The 21594-nt window shown below is 35.5% G+C and overlaps 1 protein-coding gene across 2 annotated transcripts in view; it reads right to left on the reverse strand.

The window, feature by feature from the left end:
- NAA15 (N-alpha-acetyltransferase 15, NatA auxiliary subunit) overlaps positions 1 to 21594 on the reverse strand; it is a 41654-nt gene that overhangs the window by 5508 nt on the left and 14552 nt on the right. Inside the window, exons 3-19 of one of the 2 annotated variants that reach the window (XM_030008305.2) lie at positions 20961 to 21065; positions 20077 to 20234; positions 17360 to 17494; positions 17036 to 17189; positions 14543 to 14662; positions 13781 to 13876; positions 13538 to 13644; positions 13038 to 13110; positions 11048 to 11217; positions 10209 to 10361; positions 7867 to 7995; positions 5234 to 5447; positions 3868 to 4061; positions 3527 to 3562; positions 1585 to 1693; positions 906 to 1004; positions 38 to 181 (exon numbers count right to left, since the gene is read on the reverse strand). In XM_030008305.2, the coding sequence (XP_029864165.1) occupies positions 38 to 181; positions 906 to 1004; positions 1585 to 1693; positions 3527 to 3562; positions 3868 to 4061; positions 5234 to 5447; positions 7867 to 7995; positions 10209 to 10361; positions 11048 to 11217; positions 13038 to 13110; positions 13538 to 13644; positions 13781 to 13876; positions 14543 to 14662; positions 17036 to 17189; positions 17360 to 17494; positions 20077 to 20234; positions 20961 to 21065 (2196 nt within the window). The remainder of the gene's footprint in view (positions 1 to 37; positions 182 to 905; positions 1005 to 1584; positions 1694 to 3526; positions 3563 to 3867; positions 4062 to 5233; positions 5448 to 7866; positions 7996 to 10208; positions 10362 to 11047; positions 11218 to 13037; positions 13111 to 13537; positions 13645 to 13780; positions 13877 to 14542; positions 14663 to 17035; positions 17190 to 17359; positions 17495 to 20076; positions 20235 to 20960; positions 21066 to 21594) is intronic. The other variant, XM_030008315.2, reaches the window with a different exon arrangement.

Below are 21594 nucleotides of genomic sequence, written 5' to 3' on the forward strand. Positions count from 1 at the left end.
ACAGGAGCAGGGCAGAAAAAGAATAAAGGCAAAATACCTGATAACCTATGTGGTAGTGAGTCATAGTTCTTTTTAAGGAAAGCTTCATTGAAGTTCTTTGGATTAGTTGCTCCAAAAAGCCGATTCATTTCTTGGTTTAACACTGTTCTAACTGCATCGGGCAGATCCTTACTTTCAGATACTGTTGAATTGGAAAAAAGAAGTTAATTGAGGTAAGCACAGGTAATCCCAGTAAAATCTACTTTATGCATTTATTTTAATATTTGTCATGTTTACATTATTAACATCATTGAAAATCTCAAAGGAAGATGCATGAAATTCAAAAAGGTAAGTAACTGGATCTGGTTGAAAAAAAGCTTAACTGTGACAAGTTTTCTGATGCTTAAAAGAAGCCAAAGCCTTTTTACTCCAATACACTCTCCCCCTTACTGATTAAAACCTATTAGGCTCAAACACTGAAGTCATACAAGTCTGTTCTTAAATGTACCTACTCTGTAGCCATCAACAGGAAGGATGACCTTTGGGGCAAGGGAAGGGAGAGAATCCTTCTAACCTTCTAACAAAAAGGACAGAATTCTACGACTTCTCCTAGCATGCCGACACAGGCTGCCTGCAGAAAAGCCAGATGCCTCACTCTGTAGTTCCCATTTCTTCACTCACTCACTCTTTCAGGGGCTCACCATACTACTCACAGTCTTAAAAAGACTTACTAATAGTTATTGGAATAATTACTAAATCCAGCTGCAGTCATAATAAACATACTTAATTTAGCATGAACCAGTTGTTTAAAAAGCTAATACGTGTATTAAATATTTTGAATTAATTGTGCTAACAGTGTATAAACTAAAAAAATCTTAGGCATCAACTGGAATGTACAGATGAAGTCACATCAAACTGATACATACCACTGCTGAAGAGATGAATCATACACTCATGAAGCCAAGGATGACTGGAATCAATAGCAAAGGCTCTCTTCACAGACTGAAGCATTAGAAGGAACTTCTCTGGAAAAGAAAGTGTTGACAAATGTTCAAAAACCTGTTATTGGAACTCACTGCATTATGTTGCAGGAGTATTAAGTGTTTGAAATTAGAATGATCAGAAGAAACTAAAGCTGAGCGTACTGCAACAGCCATTTTTTCTAATGTGTTTATTTAACCAGTGAATTAAGCCTTTTAAACTAATAAGTAAATATGAACATAAAAAGTTCTTAAAGCATAATATTTAACCAATACAAGAATTCAAAAGTCAAGTGTTTCAAAAAACCAGTTCTCATTAGCAACTGTAAATCAATTCTTTACAGTGTGTAGTTCTGTACTACAAATAACTAGGGCAAATACAAGCAAGAATTAACTACAGTCTCATTGCTTATACATTTAAACACAGCAAAGAAAGTGGATAATCACCGAATGTTCAAACTTTGGTTTTTCACAGACTGCTCGTGGCTTGGGTGTTAGTCCAATGAAAAGTTGTGTGTGTCAAAAGGGACTGACTCTTCCCATCTCATCAATAATTTTTGCTTAAATTCTAATATACATCTTTATGAACCACAAACTGCTTTCTTTCATTAGTTGTCTCACCTACCTTTTCGAAAATAAATCTCGAAGGCAAAAAGATGCGTCTCTATTTTGTTCTTCACTAAATTCTTCAGGGGTGTTAAAAATTTAATGGCTTCTTCCAAAGGTGCTTCAACCTACAGATTCAAGGAAGTGACACACAACTAAGACACAAAGTTTAAACCTAGTAACTCTACAACAGAATTAGCTATTTCTGAGTCACATCAGTGAGTTACTCTCATAAGGCAATGCATAAGGAGATGCTTAGAACCTCTTCTGTTACACATTTTGCATCTTTCACTCAATATTAGGGTCTAAACACAGACTGACAAGTCTAAAAAATTGCTTTGTGACAGTTACAAATCATATTTTCCTATAGAGATACAAGTCTTTGCGTTCTATCATACATCAGTAGTAAACACAGCTGCAGCTCAACCTGCAGCATTGTAATGGGCAGTATGGCTCCCCATGCCAATCTACACACACGGGCCTGAGATGTTGGTAAAAAACTACTTTATGCCCATGACAGAGTTGGTTCATGCGAGCTTCAGACAGGTTCCTGAAAGCTGCCAGGTCAATGGCGACATTCCCAGCCAAGATACTAACAGCAAGCCTGAACTAACTAGATATTGATCATCGTCTCCTGGTCTTCACTAGCGTAATCCAGTAAATGGACAGCTTTAACACAAATTAATTCTGTCCAAGGATTCTTTGCAGACGGATCTCTTGCATCTAGAGGTTAAGAGAATTCAAACAAGAACTGTCTGTTGTCCTTGATGTTTACATTTTTATGAACATAAGCTACGCTCTAAGGATCAGATACAAAATTTAAATGTTGTCTACCAATAACAATTTAGTAATGTTGAAGCAATAAGCTTCATTGCAAAAAACTGAGTTGAGGACAATGATGGACACCTTATGGAGTTCCTGCTGACCATATACTACAGCGGTTTTCATTAAAAAACTGCATCATTTATATGTGCTGTTATGAGTTTGCATTCATCAGTCACAATCGTGCACTTAAACTATTTGGAACCTATAATAAAACAGATTACAAAGCCATGCCTTTAAGGCCAAAGCAAAATATCCAAAGAAGCCTAGGGGCAACTGTTTCAGGAAAGCTGTTTGCAAGTGACCAGCTATGTCAGAAATGGTCTTCAGGCACTAGGAACTAACTGAATTTGGAATTGTCTATATCATGATTCTGATATTAAATTTGGAATATAATTAGGGAAGATTTGCCAAAGGAATACATTATACAGCTGCAACTATTCCCTATAACCTTGGGGACTGCCTAGATTTTCCTGGGATATCCCATGACATCCCTCTACTCCACAACTCAGTTTCAATACATGCCATTGTGACCTTTTCAACCTTAACTAGCACTGCAATTACAAGTGCTGATTCTTGCAATCAGTGAGCTAAACAATAGGAATACAAACAATATTCTTAAATGACTAGTCAAGTTTTTTAAGTCACTTGCTTCCTGGCTACAGAGTGAAGTTCACTGTCTCAGCTTTCAAATATCATGCCCTCCAGAACCAATAATACTAATTTTATGTGTAATGTGAAAATACCAAATACCATATCTAGCAGTACTCGGATACTATACTACTATTACTATAAATTAATTTTCCCAGTCTCTCTATATTTTTTTTTCATTATCTTTTCCCACATTTTTCAAGTGTTTTCCTGCTCCTTACAGGTACAACTTTTAGCACAAGAATAGTCGTCTGGGTCACCTGCCCTTTATATATCTCTACAGTTCCTAATCCAGATCTCAAAATCCATCACAGTCTAGTCTACCCCTATTTCCAAACAGCTTCTTTATCCTCCCCCTCCCCCCTTCAAAACAAAAGCAAACAAATGCTGTTAAAGCATTCAGTGTTTCAATGTCTCCTGTTTCACAGGTTGTCTATGCTTAATAAATAAAAAAATATTATGGGACATAAAGAGTGAATGATAATCACCTTACATACAGAATAGAAAGACTTCCATCCGATCAACTAGAAATAGGGTATAATCAACAAGTTAGTGCAATACACACATGAAGATAATTCCACCTGTAGCAAATGTCTATTAGTTCAATCGCTGCCTTTGAAAGCTAGGCACAAAAGCTGTGATTTCACCACATTACTGACAGTATATCCAACAAGCTATTCCTAGAAAAGAATTATTTTTAAAGTGCCGCCTGTGAAGAGAAGCCATACAAAAAAACCCCCACGTTATCTGAATGGCTTTCAAATTATATGTGTGCTCACTGTAACTTCTCTAGAAATTTCTATGACTTTATTATTACATTAGTAAGCACCTTTGCCAATTTCTCAGGGATAAGTTCTTCTTTCGGTCCTCCGATTTCTTCATCATCATCATCTTTCTTCTTTTTCTGATTCCTTTGTTGTTTCTCTTTCTCAGCATTCTTCTTCTCCTCCTCCAGCTGTGCTTTCTTTTGTGCTCTTCTCTGTTTATTTCGTAGCTTCTTTAGCTCCTTGTCAGACATATTCGCTACACACGCAAAGGGCAAAACCAGACAATGTTGATGTCTAATATTAACAGTCTCAATCAGTTGTCAGACACCATCATCTTCTTTAAACCGTATCTAGTAACTAGTAATGCTACTGTTACCTTTGTAAAAGCTTAGTTAGTATCGATAGATTATTGTACAGTCTACACTGCTGCTTCATAATTCACAAATTCCATTGTGAAACCAGGGCAATGGGAATTAGAACAATAGTATAACATGCTGAAGGCGGGACAAAGTAATTACTACATGACTCCACAAATCCAGTGCCAGGAGTAAAAGTGCACACCAATACACATTGATTTATTCCTTCGGCATTACACAACACAAGTTATGTTTAACGTAGTAATTAAATGCTCTAACAAAAAGAAGGTGAAATAGTTGCACTTTGGCATAGTCAGTTCCAGCTTTGCTTTTAATGCCCTAGAGACATCTTACATTTGATTCATATTCAGATCCTCTCTTCCCTCCAATTAAAGCATGGAGAATTAATTTAAAATACATCAGAAAGTGGCTAAAAAATTCTATTACACTTCTACTTGTCTTAATGTGAACCTGAAGCCACATAAATGAACTGAAATGAGAAATATTAGAACTTGACAAATTCCTCTTGAAGGATTCAATAGCCTCTATTCATACCACTTGAGGTGCCCCAAGCCATAATCACTTAAGTTACTCTCCAATCAGAGATGGGGGGGAGGGAATTGATTTAAAAATTATTTTTACATCAGAAGCAAGAGGTGATAAAATTTAAGTTGCTACCTAGTCAAATTTTTGCATACTGATAAAATGCTTAGAAAAAGCTACCACCAAGCACACCTGCTTCAATCTGTTATTTCATGGACCAATAACCATGAGAATTCCATGTTTTCTCAGCCATTTCATAACACAAATATGTTTTTACTTAAGAATTACAACCATCACAATAAAAGCCATCATTGTTTCACAATAACCGAAATAAAAACACGTATTAGTTTAACTGTCAGTAGAACATCTACTTTTACATGCAGGCCAAGTTACAATTTGCCTACTTTGAGTTGTGACAAAACTCTTATTTTTGGCTACTACAGTTGACAACTCTAAGAATGCTGGATCTTTGTAAAATATCCACTAATTAGCGAAACTGCATATTTAATAAATCCTAAGGGTTGAATACCTGTATCAGCTTCATGCTCTTTATTCTCATCTGTTAAGGGATTATCATGAAGTTTCAAATAGATCTCTATGGCAATTCGTGCTGCTTTGAAGTAGAATGGATGCTGTCGAAGTACATCTTCTAGTTTTAACAAGTCCACATAAGACCTAAGGGTAATCTTCCTCATACAGTAAGTGTGAAAGTCAAACTGGTCATCCGTGATTTCTACAAAATGCTAACACAACATAACATAACGTTATTTAGCAAGTATTAGCAATCAGATACTAACCTTGACTTTTTAATACACTCTCCCCAAAGGAATAATTTAGTAAAAACCTGCTGTTTGACAAATACACCCTAACTTTTAGATTTTAGAAATGCGAGTTAACAAAACCCTCCAAAAATAAAGTTGTGGTGAAAAGAACAGAAGGTATCTTAGGTCAGAACCAAAATACACCCATTTCACAATCTTTTAATAGTAACTACCCTCTGACAATTTGCAGTTTAAGGGACAAAGGCTCTACATTCATTGTATTGAAACAGCACTTGAAGAATTTTTCTTCTATGAACTCCTCTAATTTTTTCAGTCAAAAGTATAATTTTGACTTCCATTAAGTACTGTGGCAACCAATTCCACACTGAAATTGCACATGGTGTGAGAAAGTACTTCCTTTTGTTCAAGATCTGCTTTCCTCACTGTCACCTGACACCCTTGTTTTTGTTTGAGAAGCAGTGAAAAGTCACTCCCCTCTTCAACTTCTCCATGTACTTATGTTCTCATACAACTTCATGCTAAACTCAGTCGCTGCTTGTCAAAGCTGAGGATAAAATACTAAGCGTGGCAAGCTAACTGCAATCTCTTCATGTCGAAGTTACTCCATGGCACATATTTTACTAGCACATTTTTAAGGAGGTGTGATATTCAGATGTAAACAGTACAACAGATTTATATAACGGAAGAAAATTATTACTTCTCTAGTCACTTAATTCCCACCACTATCCTTTTGACTGCTGCTGCACACCAACACAGAAGTTTTTGCAGCACTGCCTATAATGATTCCAGGATTTCTTTCCTGAGCAGCAATAATTCATGTAAGACCTTTTACTACTTATGCACAGGCAAAGAATTCTTCTTGTCCTCCTTCACCACCTACACTGTTGAACATTGCGTTTCGTGCCCCAGTTTATCATTTAAATTGAGACAGTGCAAGTGGTGTCCTTGCACTATTCACTCCCCTTCTGCGATCATTTATTGATAGATCAAACAATGGAGACCCTAGACAGATGCCTTGGTAATCTCCATGATAAACTCCTTTTCTTTAAAAGCTGATTATTTGCTCCTACTCTGTTTTCCCAGTCATGAACCAGCTATTAAATCCATGAGATCAACTTCCCTTCTTTTTCTGAGACAGTTTAGATCCTTCACGATGTGAAGGATGACATCAAAAGTGTTTCTGAAATCCAGAACAGATTTTATCAACTAGACTGCCTTAAGCACAACTGGCACCTCTAAAAGATTTAAGAGGCACTGCTTTTTCCAACAAATGCTTTGTTGATGGTTTCTGAATACAACATATTTGTCTATCTTAATTCTGATCTTTACTACACCTTCAATCAATTAATCCAATAAAAAAATTAAACATAGTGACTTAATTCCTTACAAATGTTTTTTAGGATGGCCTAAGTCAGCTCTTCCATTTGCTGACCTTTTCTGCTACCCAAGGCAACTTACAAAACTAGTAGTTTCTTACACAAATTCTTTTAAAAGGATTTCACACAAATTTATTTAAAAGATTTGTGTGAACAGAATATGGTCCTGGCGAATCCCTTTGATTTGTTCTAATCTGAGAATATTCCACAGACTAGTCCCCTCTGCAGAAAAGCATCAGTGTTGAAATATCCTTAAGCCTCTATTTGCAAAGAAGCATAGCTTCCTACTAAAGTTCTCCTCTTTGAGCACTGCATTTACACACTCAGCTGTCCAGTCTTTTTTCTAGACCCTAATGCGCTCAAAAAATAAAAAACCCACACCCATACTTATTTTTTTTAGAAGTTGTGCATTCAAATTTTTTTGTTTGCCTTACTATGGATCTGCATTTAATGTGCAAGTAACCCCCCTTTTTGGATACAATTTCTACTTTAAGAAGTCTTTATATTTCTAATAGCTTCTTTTAAACTGTAGCTTAATATTATTTTTTTTTAAAGGAGAAGATAGTTAATATTTTTGATAGGTTTTTACATTTATTCTCTCCCTCTAAAATACAGTGGCTTAACAATAACCAAGGTGACATCCTTCCTTTAGTGCTGGGCTTGTCAGCTTAGCCAAGTTCTTTTTGGACTTAAGGTACACATACTCTTGGTTTGTACCCAAATACCTGTTTTTATGTACTCTGCCAAAAATAAAATTATTTCTGAGAGTTTTCTGTTCTTTCTTGGATCTTCAAATGACTTTATGGAATTTCTTTATAATACACAGTTTACAATAGCATTTTTAGGAGGAAATGTAATTTAGTCAACTCACCAGTAGCCAACATGAAACAAAATCTCTCCTGAAGCTACATGAAGTATACTCTTACTGCTCAAAAAGGAAACATGTTAATACAGTAAACTTAAGCTAGTGTTTTCCAACCTAGGCAGTTTAACTAGATACGTACTCTCTCAATTTCATGGCATTTCTTAAGTGCTTCTCCAAATTTGTTCATTGCTTTGTAAGCTTGCGCACATTCTGTCTGAAACCACATACACTGCATTTCATTTAAGTTCTCTACTGCCGAGGTTCCTTCCTAAAAGCAAAAACAGCATTATTTAAAAAAACAAAACAAAAAACCAAAAGGTCTCATTCAATTTGTTAACTGCCATTTCTTTTATCTGGTTCTAACTAAAAGGAGAAATAAAGAGGCTATCAAAAGAATGCTAGATTTCAAAACTGGAGTCCTGAAACTCAGAAACGCCACAGTTAAGATGGACTTGCTTTGTTCATTAATAAAAAAAAAAAAATCCTCTATGTTCCACTTATTGGAAGTCAGAAACACTTAATGAATAGCCAGGTAGTGACCATTTAACTGTGACAGTTCCTCATCTTTAAGACAGTAGAGACATTCATTCATTGTTTTTAATAGTATGCACAAGTAACACATTGCAGCCTGAAGAAAAACAGCAGAAAAGTTCTAGCATGTGGCATGACACTGACACCTGCAGGACTTATTTATTTATTTTTTAAAACTAAAAATGCCATCTGTGTCTTCCAGAGACCTGCTGACTGAGCTAAGCATAGTAACTGGCAGTAGTAATAGGTTATTTGTTATGTGATCATTACTAGAGAGCAGTGGCAAAGCAAAAGGAATTTTGGTAGCTTTGACACTTTCTGATTCAAAGCAGCAGATTGCGGTTGTATTTCAAATCTGGTTTTATATATACTTGCATAGATCTGTAAGACTTAATCATATGCCTTTCAAGCTTAATGTCAAAGTCAGCTACTTGGGGTGGATGCAGCTATTCTGACTTTACTCTGATCTTGGAAAAACCAGGCTATTAAAAAAATCAGCAAAGAGCCAAAGCTGGGAAAATGACATAATATTCAAATGGAAGGGTAAGGAGAATACCCCAAATGAGAGAGAAAGGCAGTCTTCAAACCAGTCTGATTTAGGCAGCTAAAAATCAGAAAAATTGTTAGTTCCATTTTCATTATGCTTAATTTAGGTCTACTTTAATTATTGTTTTTTAATTAAGAAGGTTGTATTTGAGCACTAGACATAAGATCAAAAGGAGATGAAAGAGATTACACAGAGCAACATCAGCGAATATTTTTAAAGTTCATTTTTGGGCAACTGGTATGCTTGCTTTTTTGGCATCATCTTAAAGCTGCTTAAGGCATTGAGAGAGGTCAATTAACCTAGATTCATAGCAGTTTTGCATCAAAAACTCCACATAAGGCTACTGAGCTTATATAGAACAGAACTTTCCCTCCCTCTGTGTTTGCTTGCACACAGCCTCCACTTCACAAAAAACCTTCAGCTTTCCTTTTATAAATACCCACCCCACGCCATTCAACCTACCTTACTCCAAGTTTCCCCTGCTCTTCAAGAGAGGAGAGAAAACCGGGACAAACAAACAAAAAAGGCTTTACTTCCCCAGGTAGTTCTCAACAGCTTGTTGCCTGCCTCCTGCTGACAACACATAAATGATATTGCCAGTATTCTAAAACTGTAATTTGCCAAATATTCTGGAAAGACTACATTGAGCTGTTTTGACTTTCAGTTATGAAAGAATAACAGCAAGAGAAGTCAATTAAAAAAAGTTACCTAACCTATGAGACGATCAAACCTATCACAATGGGTTACTGCAGGGACAAAAACTGCTGCATGAAATTAAGCAATCTGCATAATCCAAACGTTTTCTCCCAGCTAACTGGTGATGGGTAAGCTTAAAAAAGAAAAAAAAAAGAAAAAAGAAAAAAAGAAAAAGATACAGTATGCAGCTTCCTTTCATCACTGTTAAACATGGCCATAGGGATGAAAGCTTGTTCACAAAAGGAAGACATCTCACAAACCCTCCCACTTAGTAGCCACACAGAAATTTTGTTCCAAGAGAAGTCTGAATTCTCTAACTTACTACCGTTACAGAAAACTAAGAGACATGGGCAACTTTATCAGATCTTTCAAGGATCCTATAGAATCAACGTTAAACGCAAAGTCTGCTCTGAAAAAATAGTTTTCTGAGAAGTTAGCGCTAAAACAGGCATGCTGTGTTTTTCCTATCTGGCAAAAATGATCAAATCCAAGCTTTAGAGTTTTCACTTAATACTATGGAATCATGCTTATCCAAGATTAATTTGAACCCTGATACTGACTACCATTAGTGAAGCAAGCAATCATAGTTGCTCTGAAACAGAACTTGAAGATTATAGTAAAGGTGAGTAGAAAGTTAACACACAAAGTTATTCCACAAGGGATTAGGCCCACATTATTCAAAAGAGCTATAGTTAAATGCAACAAACCCTCGTAAACTTAGAACACATTTCTTCTGCTTCTTTAATGGAGTTTGCTTTCAACATATATTTTGCACATTTGGAGTTGATAAATCTGTCTGCTGTGTCCAAAGCCTGAGCCTCATCCATCCACCTTGCAGCTTCTTTAATATTTCCAGCATGCTTAAAGAGATAGAAATTCAAGTTAGATTCAGTAATTATAAAACATGCATGTTTTATCTACTCACTGTTTAATATAATTAGTTAATTTTTTTAGACTTTTTTTAATAAATAGCTTTCTGCAGGATGGCAACAGATCTTTAAAGAAAAAAAAGCAGAAAAATTACTTTCCCTTATTATGGAATTATAGGTCTTCTGGCACTAGATGTTTTTCCTGAAAATGCTTAAAGAACACTTTGGATAATCCCATTCTGATACAATATCACAGTGTAGTTGAGAAATTTTTTTTTAGTTTTTTACTAGTTGTTAAAAAAACAGGGGGTAAGAACTGGTGGAAGACATTTAAAACATAAACTAAATTTTTTAGTATGATTTTTAATATAAAAAATGTAACTGTAACTGAGAATTCACATTTTGCAGTATATTTGTCCTTTATTGACTTAAAAACCTTCATAGGGCCTTATTCATATGCAGTAAAAAACCCAAGTAGCCAAACAACACCCTTATCTAGAAACCCACTAAAACTCACTAAGTAATTTTCCATGGATTCTCCATGTGTCATGCTTAATACAAGCTTTAACACTTCAATGTTCATATCAAAAACATTATAGGAAAGTATAAGCATGTATAAAAGTCTTCCATCATAACAAATGAATAACCTCTGGTCACTAAGAGTAAGCCAAACTTACCTTATAGATTTTTGCCTTCACAAGGAAGAGTTCTATCAAAGTGGGAGTACTTTCTATAGCAGCATTTATATATTCTAGAGCCAGGGATGGCTGTCCAATTTTATCATAATGTTGAGCCAAATAATACTGGACCCAGAGTAAAGTGGTTGGAGGTTCTTCTTTACCGTCATCTGGAGGGAGAAAAATTGGGTGAGGTTTTTTTGTTCAGTTTATTAACATGCCAGAAGCAGAGTGCTATACATATAATTCTACCTCTGTATCAGGCTGTCATACCAGACCTGGGAGTGCTTCCAAACACCTGGGTCCAGGTAAGTCCATTAACTTCTAAGTCTATGGTTTGACAAGACCTGAGCATATACTGTTCCCTTCTCATACTGTGGTTTTAAGGGAAAGGAAAAGCAAGTTAGTGGGTCAGAAGGGAGTTGCATTTTGTTCCAACTAGTCCCTTAATCAGGGCAGCCAGATGTGCAAGACTGCAGTGCATGATGTAGAGTTCTTATTTAAAACTGTTTTAGATAAAGGGTATAGCAAAGAGTCCTGCTAAACACAGTAACAATGTAAAGGATATCAGTACATTCAGCATTTACATGTTTTCAGTCCATAGACTTGAGAATTTTTAAACAAAACTGGCTGTCTGTTCCAAACCCTAGCTTTAAAAAGATTTTCTGTCTCCACCTTTGACAAATTTATCATCACTGTTAACCTAAATGTATCCCAGAAAACGATCCTATACACAATTCAGTTTTGAAAGTTAGAGGGCTCTGCTTGAATTCCAAACTACTACTGAAGTCTTCGAACTTAAGTTCACTACTCAATTCTGACTGTGAAGCATAGCACCTTCCAGGGGAGAAAAAAAGGGAGGGGAGGCAGAGGGGGCTCTAGTGCTACCAAAAGATTCTGGTTCTTCAGTTTATGATATAACTTCACCATGCAATTATATGCATTTGTTCATTTTAAGGTAGCAGAAAATTGTTTATTTGAATGAAATTTAATATCAAAGCAAATATTGAATTGAACTGAAATAACAGTAAGCTGTTTCCTTAAACCAGAAAAGCACAGATGCATTTGAAAAGCTTGGACAAATTTAAACGGGTATTAAGTGGCCATATTGTAGCCTATAGCACTAAATTCAAGGGAAAACTGTAACGGGCAACTTAGGTGACAATTTCGTAATGAAGTATTGCATTAATGTTTCTGCAAAACAGGGAAATAACTGGTTATAACTTTAATAAAAATATCTTTAATAATTAGGATTATCTTGTAAAGTTTTAACGTATATTGTCATTCATGCTATCTTGATTATTATACCATTCTAATCCATCTACCAAAATTTCAAGGTATTGACATTGTTGATACTCTATGCAGAAAAGTTTTTTTTCTTGGAGATTTTCTGTTACGAAGCCATTGGGCAAATGACTGAAAAAACATCATAAAGCTACCAGAGAGGAAACAATGAAGCCTGGATTCAATACATGTGGAACCATACCTCACAAGAAAACAGTTGTCAGTCAAAACCTGGAAAACATTTTTAAACTTAAACAAAACCCCCAAGAACACAAAACCCAGCCCCCACCAAAAGCTCCAAAACTCCATCCCCCTGAAGACTGTGCTATCAGTATCTATTCCTTTTTGTTTGACATTTCTGTAATTAAAGATTTAACATTGCTTTCAAATTTCAGTTTCCTGGACAATGATAAACACAAGTCTTGAAAATAGAATACTTGAACTCAAAACTGCAAAGATACGACCAAATTCATGGATCCATGAAAAATTTTTAGAACAAGTGACTAGACTTTGAATACAGACTTTATATTTGACAGCTTAAATCCATTATAAGGATGGCTATTGTTCAGTTCTGTGTTAGGGGAAAAAAAAGCAAAAAACCCCATCATCTCAATTTCTTCACTCCCCAGATTCCCTGCCTCTGAATGGTCATATAATGCTTACACCAGGCACTACTTCCATGAAGTATGACAGTCTTAGCACTCACCATTTGGGTTAAATAACCTGCAGCTTCTTAGAGAGGTTTCATAACCTATCACGAGCTCTTCTATGATTGCCACCTACACATGCAAGACAAGACAAAAAAAAAAAAAAAAAAAATCTGTGGGTAAGATGATATTTTTGTTTCAATTTGAACTACTTGGTGTTACCCAAACTAGTTATTTTTGGTAAAAGAATTGTACAATATCCAGAATTACAATACATATGGGAATGCACTCAATCTCACCTCTCTTTTTAACAAATTAAGACCAAGCTTCCCTCAGTTAACACTTATACAGCTTATAAATACTAAACCTTAGTTTTCTACATTTACTAACTTGGCACAAGGCTATGTATGCTTGTACTTGATTTTTTTCTAGATACACTAGGCCATAATATACAACAGTGCTGATAGTGTGTGCACTGAAGAAAAAAAATTTTCCTTCATCTCTTTAATGCATCCCAGCTACAAGGTAGAACATGTAAAAAGTGGGGGGAAAAACCTACCTTCTCCTTGTCTTTATATAATGACCTCAAGGTATTGAAGACTGGTGGGCAACCTTTGCTGAAATTCATCCTTAGAAACTTGTCCAGACATTCCTTAAACTTTTCACCTTGAGAGGAAAAAGACCTGTTGATTTTGTTTTACCACACATTACTTGTCAATTGCAGACTGTTTATGCTGTTAAAACATTAGTATCTAAGAAACACGAGTGTTGATCACTACCTGCTCAGCAAAAATGCACTTACCCGACAAAAAGTTTAATGGTAATCTTCTTGGAACTAGTCCCCTTGGGTATTTAGTCCAGGCCTCTTCATAGATTTTTAACCTCTCCATCATATTAGCTGGAACAGAATTTTACAGTTTACTTTTTCCTTCCTTTTTAGGAAGAAGGGAAAGGTGGGGAGAGGGAAGTGATTTATATCTGGTTAAAAAAAGAATCAGTATATATAGCAACTAATAGCTATATACTTCCTAAATAACATTAATTTCCATTTTATTCTTTTTAAACCTGCTGTACTAAATGATTTCAGGTATTCAGTATCTGTAAATTCCTCTTCCAGCAGTGGAAGACTAACTGCTTATCTCTCATCTTAAAAAACAGTTCCCGCCTTATCACTATGCTAAGATCTTCCCAACAAAGAAAACCATTCAGGAGAATCATGTCTGTTTTTCCAAAACCTGTATTACCTACAACATAAGATATAAGATAACAGAGACAGTAAAAGAAAAAAACTAAATTAAAACTGTCTTTTAAGAAATAACTCTCTTCTTTCAACGGCACACAAAGACTACTGCATATTTGTGTTGTTTTGCTTTTAAGTAAGACAGGATAACAATACAAGAAATACTTCCAGCCTTTCTTAAAGAAACATTATGACAATATGTACACACTATGACTAAAAACTAAAAAATAGTTTTATAATTTAAAGCAATACAGGTTTTTTATCCATATAAAAATTCCAAATGTGCAGAAACAACTTCTTTACTACAACATATCAAAACATTACCTGGTTTAAGTGCCTTTTCTAGGCCTTTGTAGTAGGCCCAGTTTTCGGGATTTCTTTCTTGCAGTCCTTTATAGACTTCAACTGCTTCTTCAAGTCTGCCAAGCTGAAGCAGGAGTTCTCCTGTATGAAATCCAAGAAGTTTTAAATTAAGGTAACAAGATACTGAAGCAGTGTAATATTAATCACTCTACAGCAAAAGATTAGATAATCCTTAACTCCATGTAGATTCTAATTTCTTAGAAAAAATGATCACAGTGCCATCACAAACTAGCTGACAGGTAGGCTTTTAATTTGATAATAGCTACAATTACAATACAATTCTACAACTCAGCCAGTAACTCTTGAAACTTACTTGAAAATTTAATGTTAAAAACAAGATGCACATGTTTTTTTCTCACTTACTGAAGTGACTGGTTACTTTAAGCGCAGTTTTTACTACAGAAGGCAATTAAAAGCAGTACACGGTATTTCATGTATATAGCATCTTGAAAACCAAATTGAAACTGCAGAGCTGCAAATAAAAGAATGGTTCTTCAGTCTGGTATTTCATAAAACTAACTTCAATTTTTTAAATCAAGCCATTGATCTGATTAATGAATTCTCAAGATTCTGCAAGCAAGTTTCCTTTTAATGATATTTCATTATAAGATGCAATTGTTAAAAGTAAAGTCTAGATCTAACAACTGTTTAGAGGATCTTTGCTAATGCTGGAGTTGCAACAAAAGTCAATTTCCCTTTTCACAATGGGAAACCATACTTTACAAAGCTTTGCTATTGGCAAATGTTAGGCACTAAAAGATTACACACCAGAGGTGATACAGTGTCATTCTAGATTAAGGTAAGATTTTCTCATCCAGTTTCAAGAGGAAAATAGGAGTCAGCATTACCTCTCTTCTTCCCTATGTCATGCAACTGACACATAATTTTGTCAAGAGAAGCTGCTTCCCACAGATAGGATAACTTGAGGACTACATGCAGTATCTAATGCCAGGCAAAACACCAATGGTTCACTCACTGAGAATGACAGAATCTGGAAAATAAACCTAAATTCTTTCTCTGGGGTGAAAGTTATAATTTTTATCTAATGGTGGCAAATGCCAATACTATTTTCAGTTTCAGTTGTACTTCATCCACAATGGCTTTTGCACATACACTTAAAATCCGTAGACAACACTCATTTATTAGCAGGCTTTTCTGTAGTACGCACCGCAGCTGAAGTAGACCTAACAACAGAACAGGAGCTGTGCCCCAAAAAATTAATCAGTTGTACCCTGCTGAAAGCACACAGACTGTAGCGCATTTCCATGCTTTTTTTCTGGTAGCTTGCTAGAAGGTTTTGTGTTTTGTTTTGGTTTTTGGTGGGTTTTTTTGTGAAATCCTATTTGAAAATCCTATTTCAGTACCAGCCTCAGACCTTCACCAAAAACTTAAGAACACATAGTATGTCAAAAGATCTTTCAGATAAAACCTAAGTCATAAAAAACCACCCCCACCCCCCAAAACCAAAACTCCCGCTACTACGTCTTAAAAATGGTTTGTGAGAGTGTAATCTCTACATCTATTTCCATTTATATGCAAACCAAATAATGTATTCAGCAACTGTGGAGAGTTGTCTGCAATCATCATCTTTGAGGAAGTACCACACACCTTCCGTAATACCGTCACTACTCAATTCCTAGGTTCTTTTTACAAGACAGTGAAATTACTGTTAGCAGGAATAGGGAGCTAGCTACAACATCTACATGAATAATATTATAGAGTAAAAAGATTTTTTTCTCTTTGCTTCAATCTGAATAGATTCCAATGTGGGCCATGAACAAACAATACCTTCAATAGATTAGAAGTTTCACACAAGGACTGTACAAACAGCAAGCAGAAGAGGAACAAAGCATGCTTTTAAAAAGTGCACCTGTTAATAGAGCTGTAAGAACGAACCTCTATCACTCTGCAATTCCAGCTATGGAATATAAGATATAGTATTATATTGCTCTGTTATAATATTATATACTAGGATTGTAATAATACAGTCACAGAAGCCTACATTGGGTTGCCCAGCTAAACAGCCTATTTCCATACACTGTAAGAGTGACTGAGTATAATTAAAAGCCTTCTACTTTGCCGAAGATGATTCTGCCCTTTCAGCAAGCGGTCTCCCTGTCAAGACCACTATCAAAGCTATTATAGCACATGTGTGGGTACACTACCCAAACAGAATTTCAGGACATCAATTCAGGATCATCTGTGTGAAATGCTCATTAGCTTGAAAGTTTCAGAACAGTATGTCTGTACTCTGTTGATGTCTTATCAACCTGGGAGAAGAGTATGATGGGGACCAAACAGCCGCAAGACAGGTAGTCTGCTACCACAGCAGAATTAAATAAATTAATCTAAAAACAAATCAAAGATGAAGTTCCAAAAGATGGGAAAAGCTGACAGTACAGGCATTCCATCGTATACTATGCGTTTAAGTGTATCTTCAAAAAAAGCAGTTACCTTTAGTTTCTTCGACAGCCAGTTTATCACAGATCTGCTTTTCATAGGTACAAAGATGCTCCAAGGCTTCTTTATATAGTCCTGCCTCCCGGAGGACTTGATTTTGATATAGCAGCAGTTCACTGTACTCATAGTCCACTTTATCAGGTGATGTCTACATAGGAAAGCAAGACACATGAGAAAGTTCAGCCTTCTAGAATGTATTTGTGATTTAATTCATTTGACTAAAGAAACTGCATAAAGTTTTCACATCACGAAAGCAAGCAGTGTTTTATTTTTGACTTAAGCAGCAATCCATACAGCAATTTCATGTCTTCCTCTTACCTGCTGTGTCTTCCTAAATTCCTCTAAAATTTTTGCTGCCATTTCATAGTCTTCCAGCAGATGATAAGCAATAGCATAACCAATCCATGATGCTCGCTGTGCAGGTCGGAGCTGAAGCAATTGGTATCTTGTTTCCTGCAAAAAAGTAGCTACTAATTTTCCTGACTTTATTCTGATGCTCTGTAGAATCCATTAGGCAACACTCTGTCTTCAGTATGCTGATATTTAAGGAATGCCACTAAAAATCAGTTTTCTATATGCAAAGTTGTTTGGGTTTTTTTTAACCAAAAGAAAGAATAAATGTTAAAACACTACGACGGTCTTGACAGAATAAAAAAAAAAAAAAAACCAACCACAAAATAACACATCATGTCCAAATGAATACTGATGAGTCACACTAACTTTGTTAATGTATGACACATGTGCTTTTCCTGTCTTACCACTTATGAACAGAATGCAATTACGGATACTTTGGTTTGAGTTGCAAGAACATTTACTATATACTGGTGTTTCAAATTCACCTTGGAAGTACATATGTATTAAATAATTACAAGCGTTGTTAGGCAAAATAGGTCATGCAAGTGCATCCTTATTCTTCAGCAAGAAGATAATTACAGCTGGAAGATGCAACAGATTTGCTTGGTATCATGCTGTTTTAATCTGAGGGAAAACTTGTTACTTGTTTTGTTACAGACTCCTGAAAGGCATCTTCAAGTAATTTAAAATAAAGGAAAGAAGTTACTACCTACTGAAAAAGCCCAGTCAGAAGTAGAGGTTAACAAAGAACTAAAACTAGTTATAGCAGTTTGACTAGAATGAAGATCACTCAAAATTTTATAAAGTAGGAGAAGGTGGAAGTTAAAGTGAAGGAAAAAAAAAAAACCCCACAACATTATTCCCACTTTTGAGAGTAAATTCACATTCTTTAGAAACTAGCATATAATCAGTCATGAATTACTGGCTTCTAAGCATGTTAACATTTAATCCTTAATGCATTCTATAACCACGTGTTCCTTGTATATTTAGCAATTATACATTTGTATTCACCTTTATCTAGAGGCCAAGAGAACACACATCTGCAAATGAATTTTGGCACCTATGCTCAGTTTTGGATATCTTGTCTCAGCAAGAAAGAAGTCAAATTTCTAGATCACTAATATGAAAAAAACAATGATTAAGAAATGTCCTAACTTGGAAATACGTTCACTGAAGACCTATGTTAGCTGATGGTTCCACACAGCTCTGAGAACAAAACTTGTTCTTAGCGTACTAACATTACCCTAATTTGAAAAGGAAATAATCTATGAAGAGACCAGCTAATGTGTTTTAACAACCACAACTTTCAAGGTGCAAGGAAAATTGAAAAGATGAAAACCTGACATAAAATATTATCCAAGGTCTCTCAAGTAAAAATCTCAAAGATTTTTTTTTATCCCCCCCCCAGTGAAAAGGAATACCTTATTACACCAGTCTACATCAGCTGAATCATGGACAAGTTTCCAGGCACAAAACCTGTAACTTAGGAGGAACTAAGTTTTTTTTTTCTTTTTTCCAATTAATTATTGTTTGAATTATAAATACTTAGGGTAACCATTGTCATCTTTCCCTGGATAGCTCAGTAAGAAACAAACAAGTCTTCTGTAGTCATTGTTCTGCCTAACCCTAAGTGAGCCACACATTGATCATGGGCAGCAACTATGACTTACCCTGAACCACATACACATCTCTGCGATGTGTATACTGAACAGAAGCTGCTACTTTAAAAAATAAAGGTACTGGCAAGCTAGACATCAGCTCGCAATTCAAGATGATGGGGAAAAAAAAAAAATAATCTAACTACATTAGGAGTAGCATTTGTAGAGAAGACAATAGAAAGTTTGTATTCTTCTTTATAGAAGTATCACAGCCATGACACTACCACCTCGTAATGGTTCATTACTGTGAAACAACATCTCACATGGCAAATACAGACAACTGACACAAGGCAGCAAGTAACTGGGTGTGCAGTAACAGGCAGAAAGAGGATTCCAATCTAAGTTACCAAACTGCGTTCAGCTTTACTACAAAATAAACAGAAGAAAACAAGATAGTAGTCTAAACATTTTGAGTATTAAATCAAGAAAGAAGAGGAATATTCAAGAGTTCTGATCCACGATCTTTCAGCTCAGAGGAAACGTAAGGAAATATTTGGACCCAAAGGAGCGGTCATTAATGCCCAGGTTGGTTGGGAAGCAAAATGTTATGTTTCATGCAGCATACTGCTTGCTTTGTACCACTACCCAACTGCCAAGAGAAAACTGGCGGCCACTGATTTAAAGGAGGAGAGATATATGGTAAAAAGTTACTGAAAAATAGAAACTCCTTTGCCTGAATAACAGTCATCTTCTGAACACATTGCCTTTTACCTGCAGGGATCCTTCCAAGAAAACAACAAAAAGACCGGGCATTGTCCATTGCTGGATTATACAGCATTAAAAACAAACAAACAATTCTGCACTGAGCTGAAAAAGAATCATTTAATATGCCATTAAATCAGTATACTTCATAGAAATTGCTCAGTAGCACGTCTGCTTTTACCTTCACAAAGTATTCAGTAGTACATAGTTTTAACACTCTGGATCTAACTCTGTGTATTTTTTTAAAAGTGTCATCAAACAATTTGCCACCTTTGCTGCAGTTCCCTAGAAGTTGATAATAAATGCAGTATGTATACTTACCCTGTAACCTTCAAGATCCCTCATTTGAATCTGTAGCAGAGAAAGATCTCTCAAGATTTGAAGATTGTCTTTGTCCCATTTCAGTGCATTTCTATAGCATTTGATAGCTTCGTCATACTTCTTGTCTGACCTCTGAAGGAGGCCATAGACATGCCAACCTGGAAAACTCTGTTAAGGATTCTACTGAATTTGAACACGGAGAAAAGAGATCCAACACGGCAGTGACAGAACAGTTGGTAAAAAGCTCTTAAGTCATTTTATAAATGGACAGTAACATTATTACCATCATTACAACTCTTTTCCTCAGCTGTACAAAGAAACTGCTTGCAAACTGAAGACAGAGAACTTTTTGCCGGTTACATACATAGGGTTCATATAACATGCTGTAAACTGTATTTTTCATGTACTGGGGGAGGAAATAAAGTAATAGGATCTCTGAAAAAACTATCAGGCTTACTCAAACACATTTTTGAGTAAGGGCTTATATTAGACAACTGAAGTGCTTGCACTTCCTGGATTCTAAGTATATGACAAGTCCTTATCAATGTAATGGCAACTACTAATGTTTTTAAAGCAAATCACATGCTTAAATGCCTAGTTCAGCCCAGCATATATTTAGAATTGCAGTTTGATGATAAAAAAAAAATAAAACGCAAGCCAGAATAATATTTGAGATAAGTGTGACTGCAAAGATAGCTGCAAAGCATCTGCCCTTTGGAGAGCTTAAACAAAATATTCTTATGTATTAGAAACAAAATTTAAAATTCTGAACTTCCAGTTTGAAGTCTAATGGTACTGGCTTTTGCTGCTATTCTATAAATTGAGTAGTTGTAGAAATAAACCTTTTTCATTCATAAGCAAAAGCCCTATTTCAAAAAGGATACAGACATGACTCTTTAAGTCATTCCTTAGGCCTCTACGCACAAGTTCATAAGCTTCCTCTTTCTTCCCTAGACAGTTTAATGTTAGTCCTTTCATTGCCAAGGTTTCTAAAAAAAAAAAAAAAAAAAAAAAAAAAGAAAAGATTAAATAAGTACCAGTTATTCATTTTCATAGGTTTTTAAGCTTAATATAGCAACTCGAAATATAGTATAAATACAAATTTAGACTCATTTATCAGCATCAAGATTTTGCATTCTTTTTTCACATGGAAAACTATACTGGCAGATTATTCACTTAAGTATATCATGCATGACAATAAACTCTATGCATTACTTCCACCAAAAAGTAAAGCAGCATTTTATTTTAAAGGCGCTAAAAACTGTCTGCTCTACAAACATTTTGGAGAGATTTTTTTTTTTTTTTTTTTAAGTAAAGGAGCATTGTAACTACTCAAGTATTTATTCACAACACTGAGACTTCCACGCATCCACCCATGCCAAACTAGTGGCAAAGAAAAAACAAACACATTTCTGGACAGCAGAAAGAAACTCTCAACTCAGTATTAAGAGCTGATTGAAAATACAGCAAGGTACAAACACCTTCTTCTTTTACAATAAGACTAGTCCTTCAAAAGAA

This window comes from Aquila chrysaetos, chromosome 1 (genome assembly GCF_900496995.4).
Source record: "Aquila chrysaetos chrysaetos chromosome 1, bAquChr1.4, whole genome shotgun sequence".
In the NCBI taxonomy this organism is placed as follows: Eukaryota; Metazoa; Chordata; class Aves; order Accipitriformes; family Accipitridae; genus Aquila; species Aquila chrysaetos.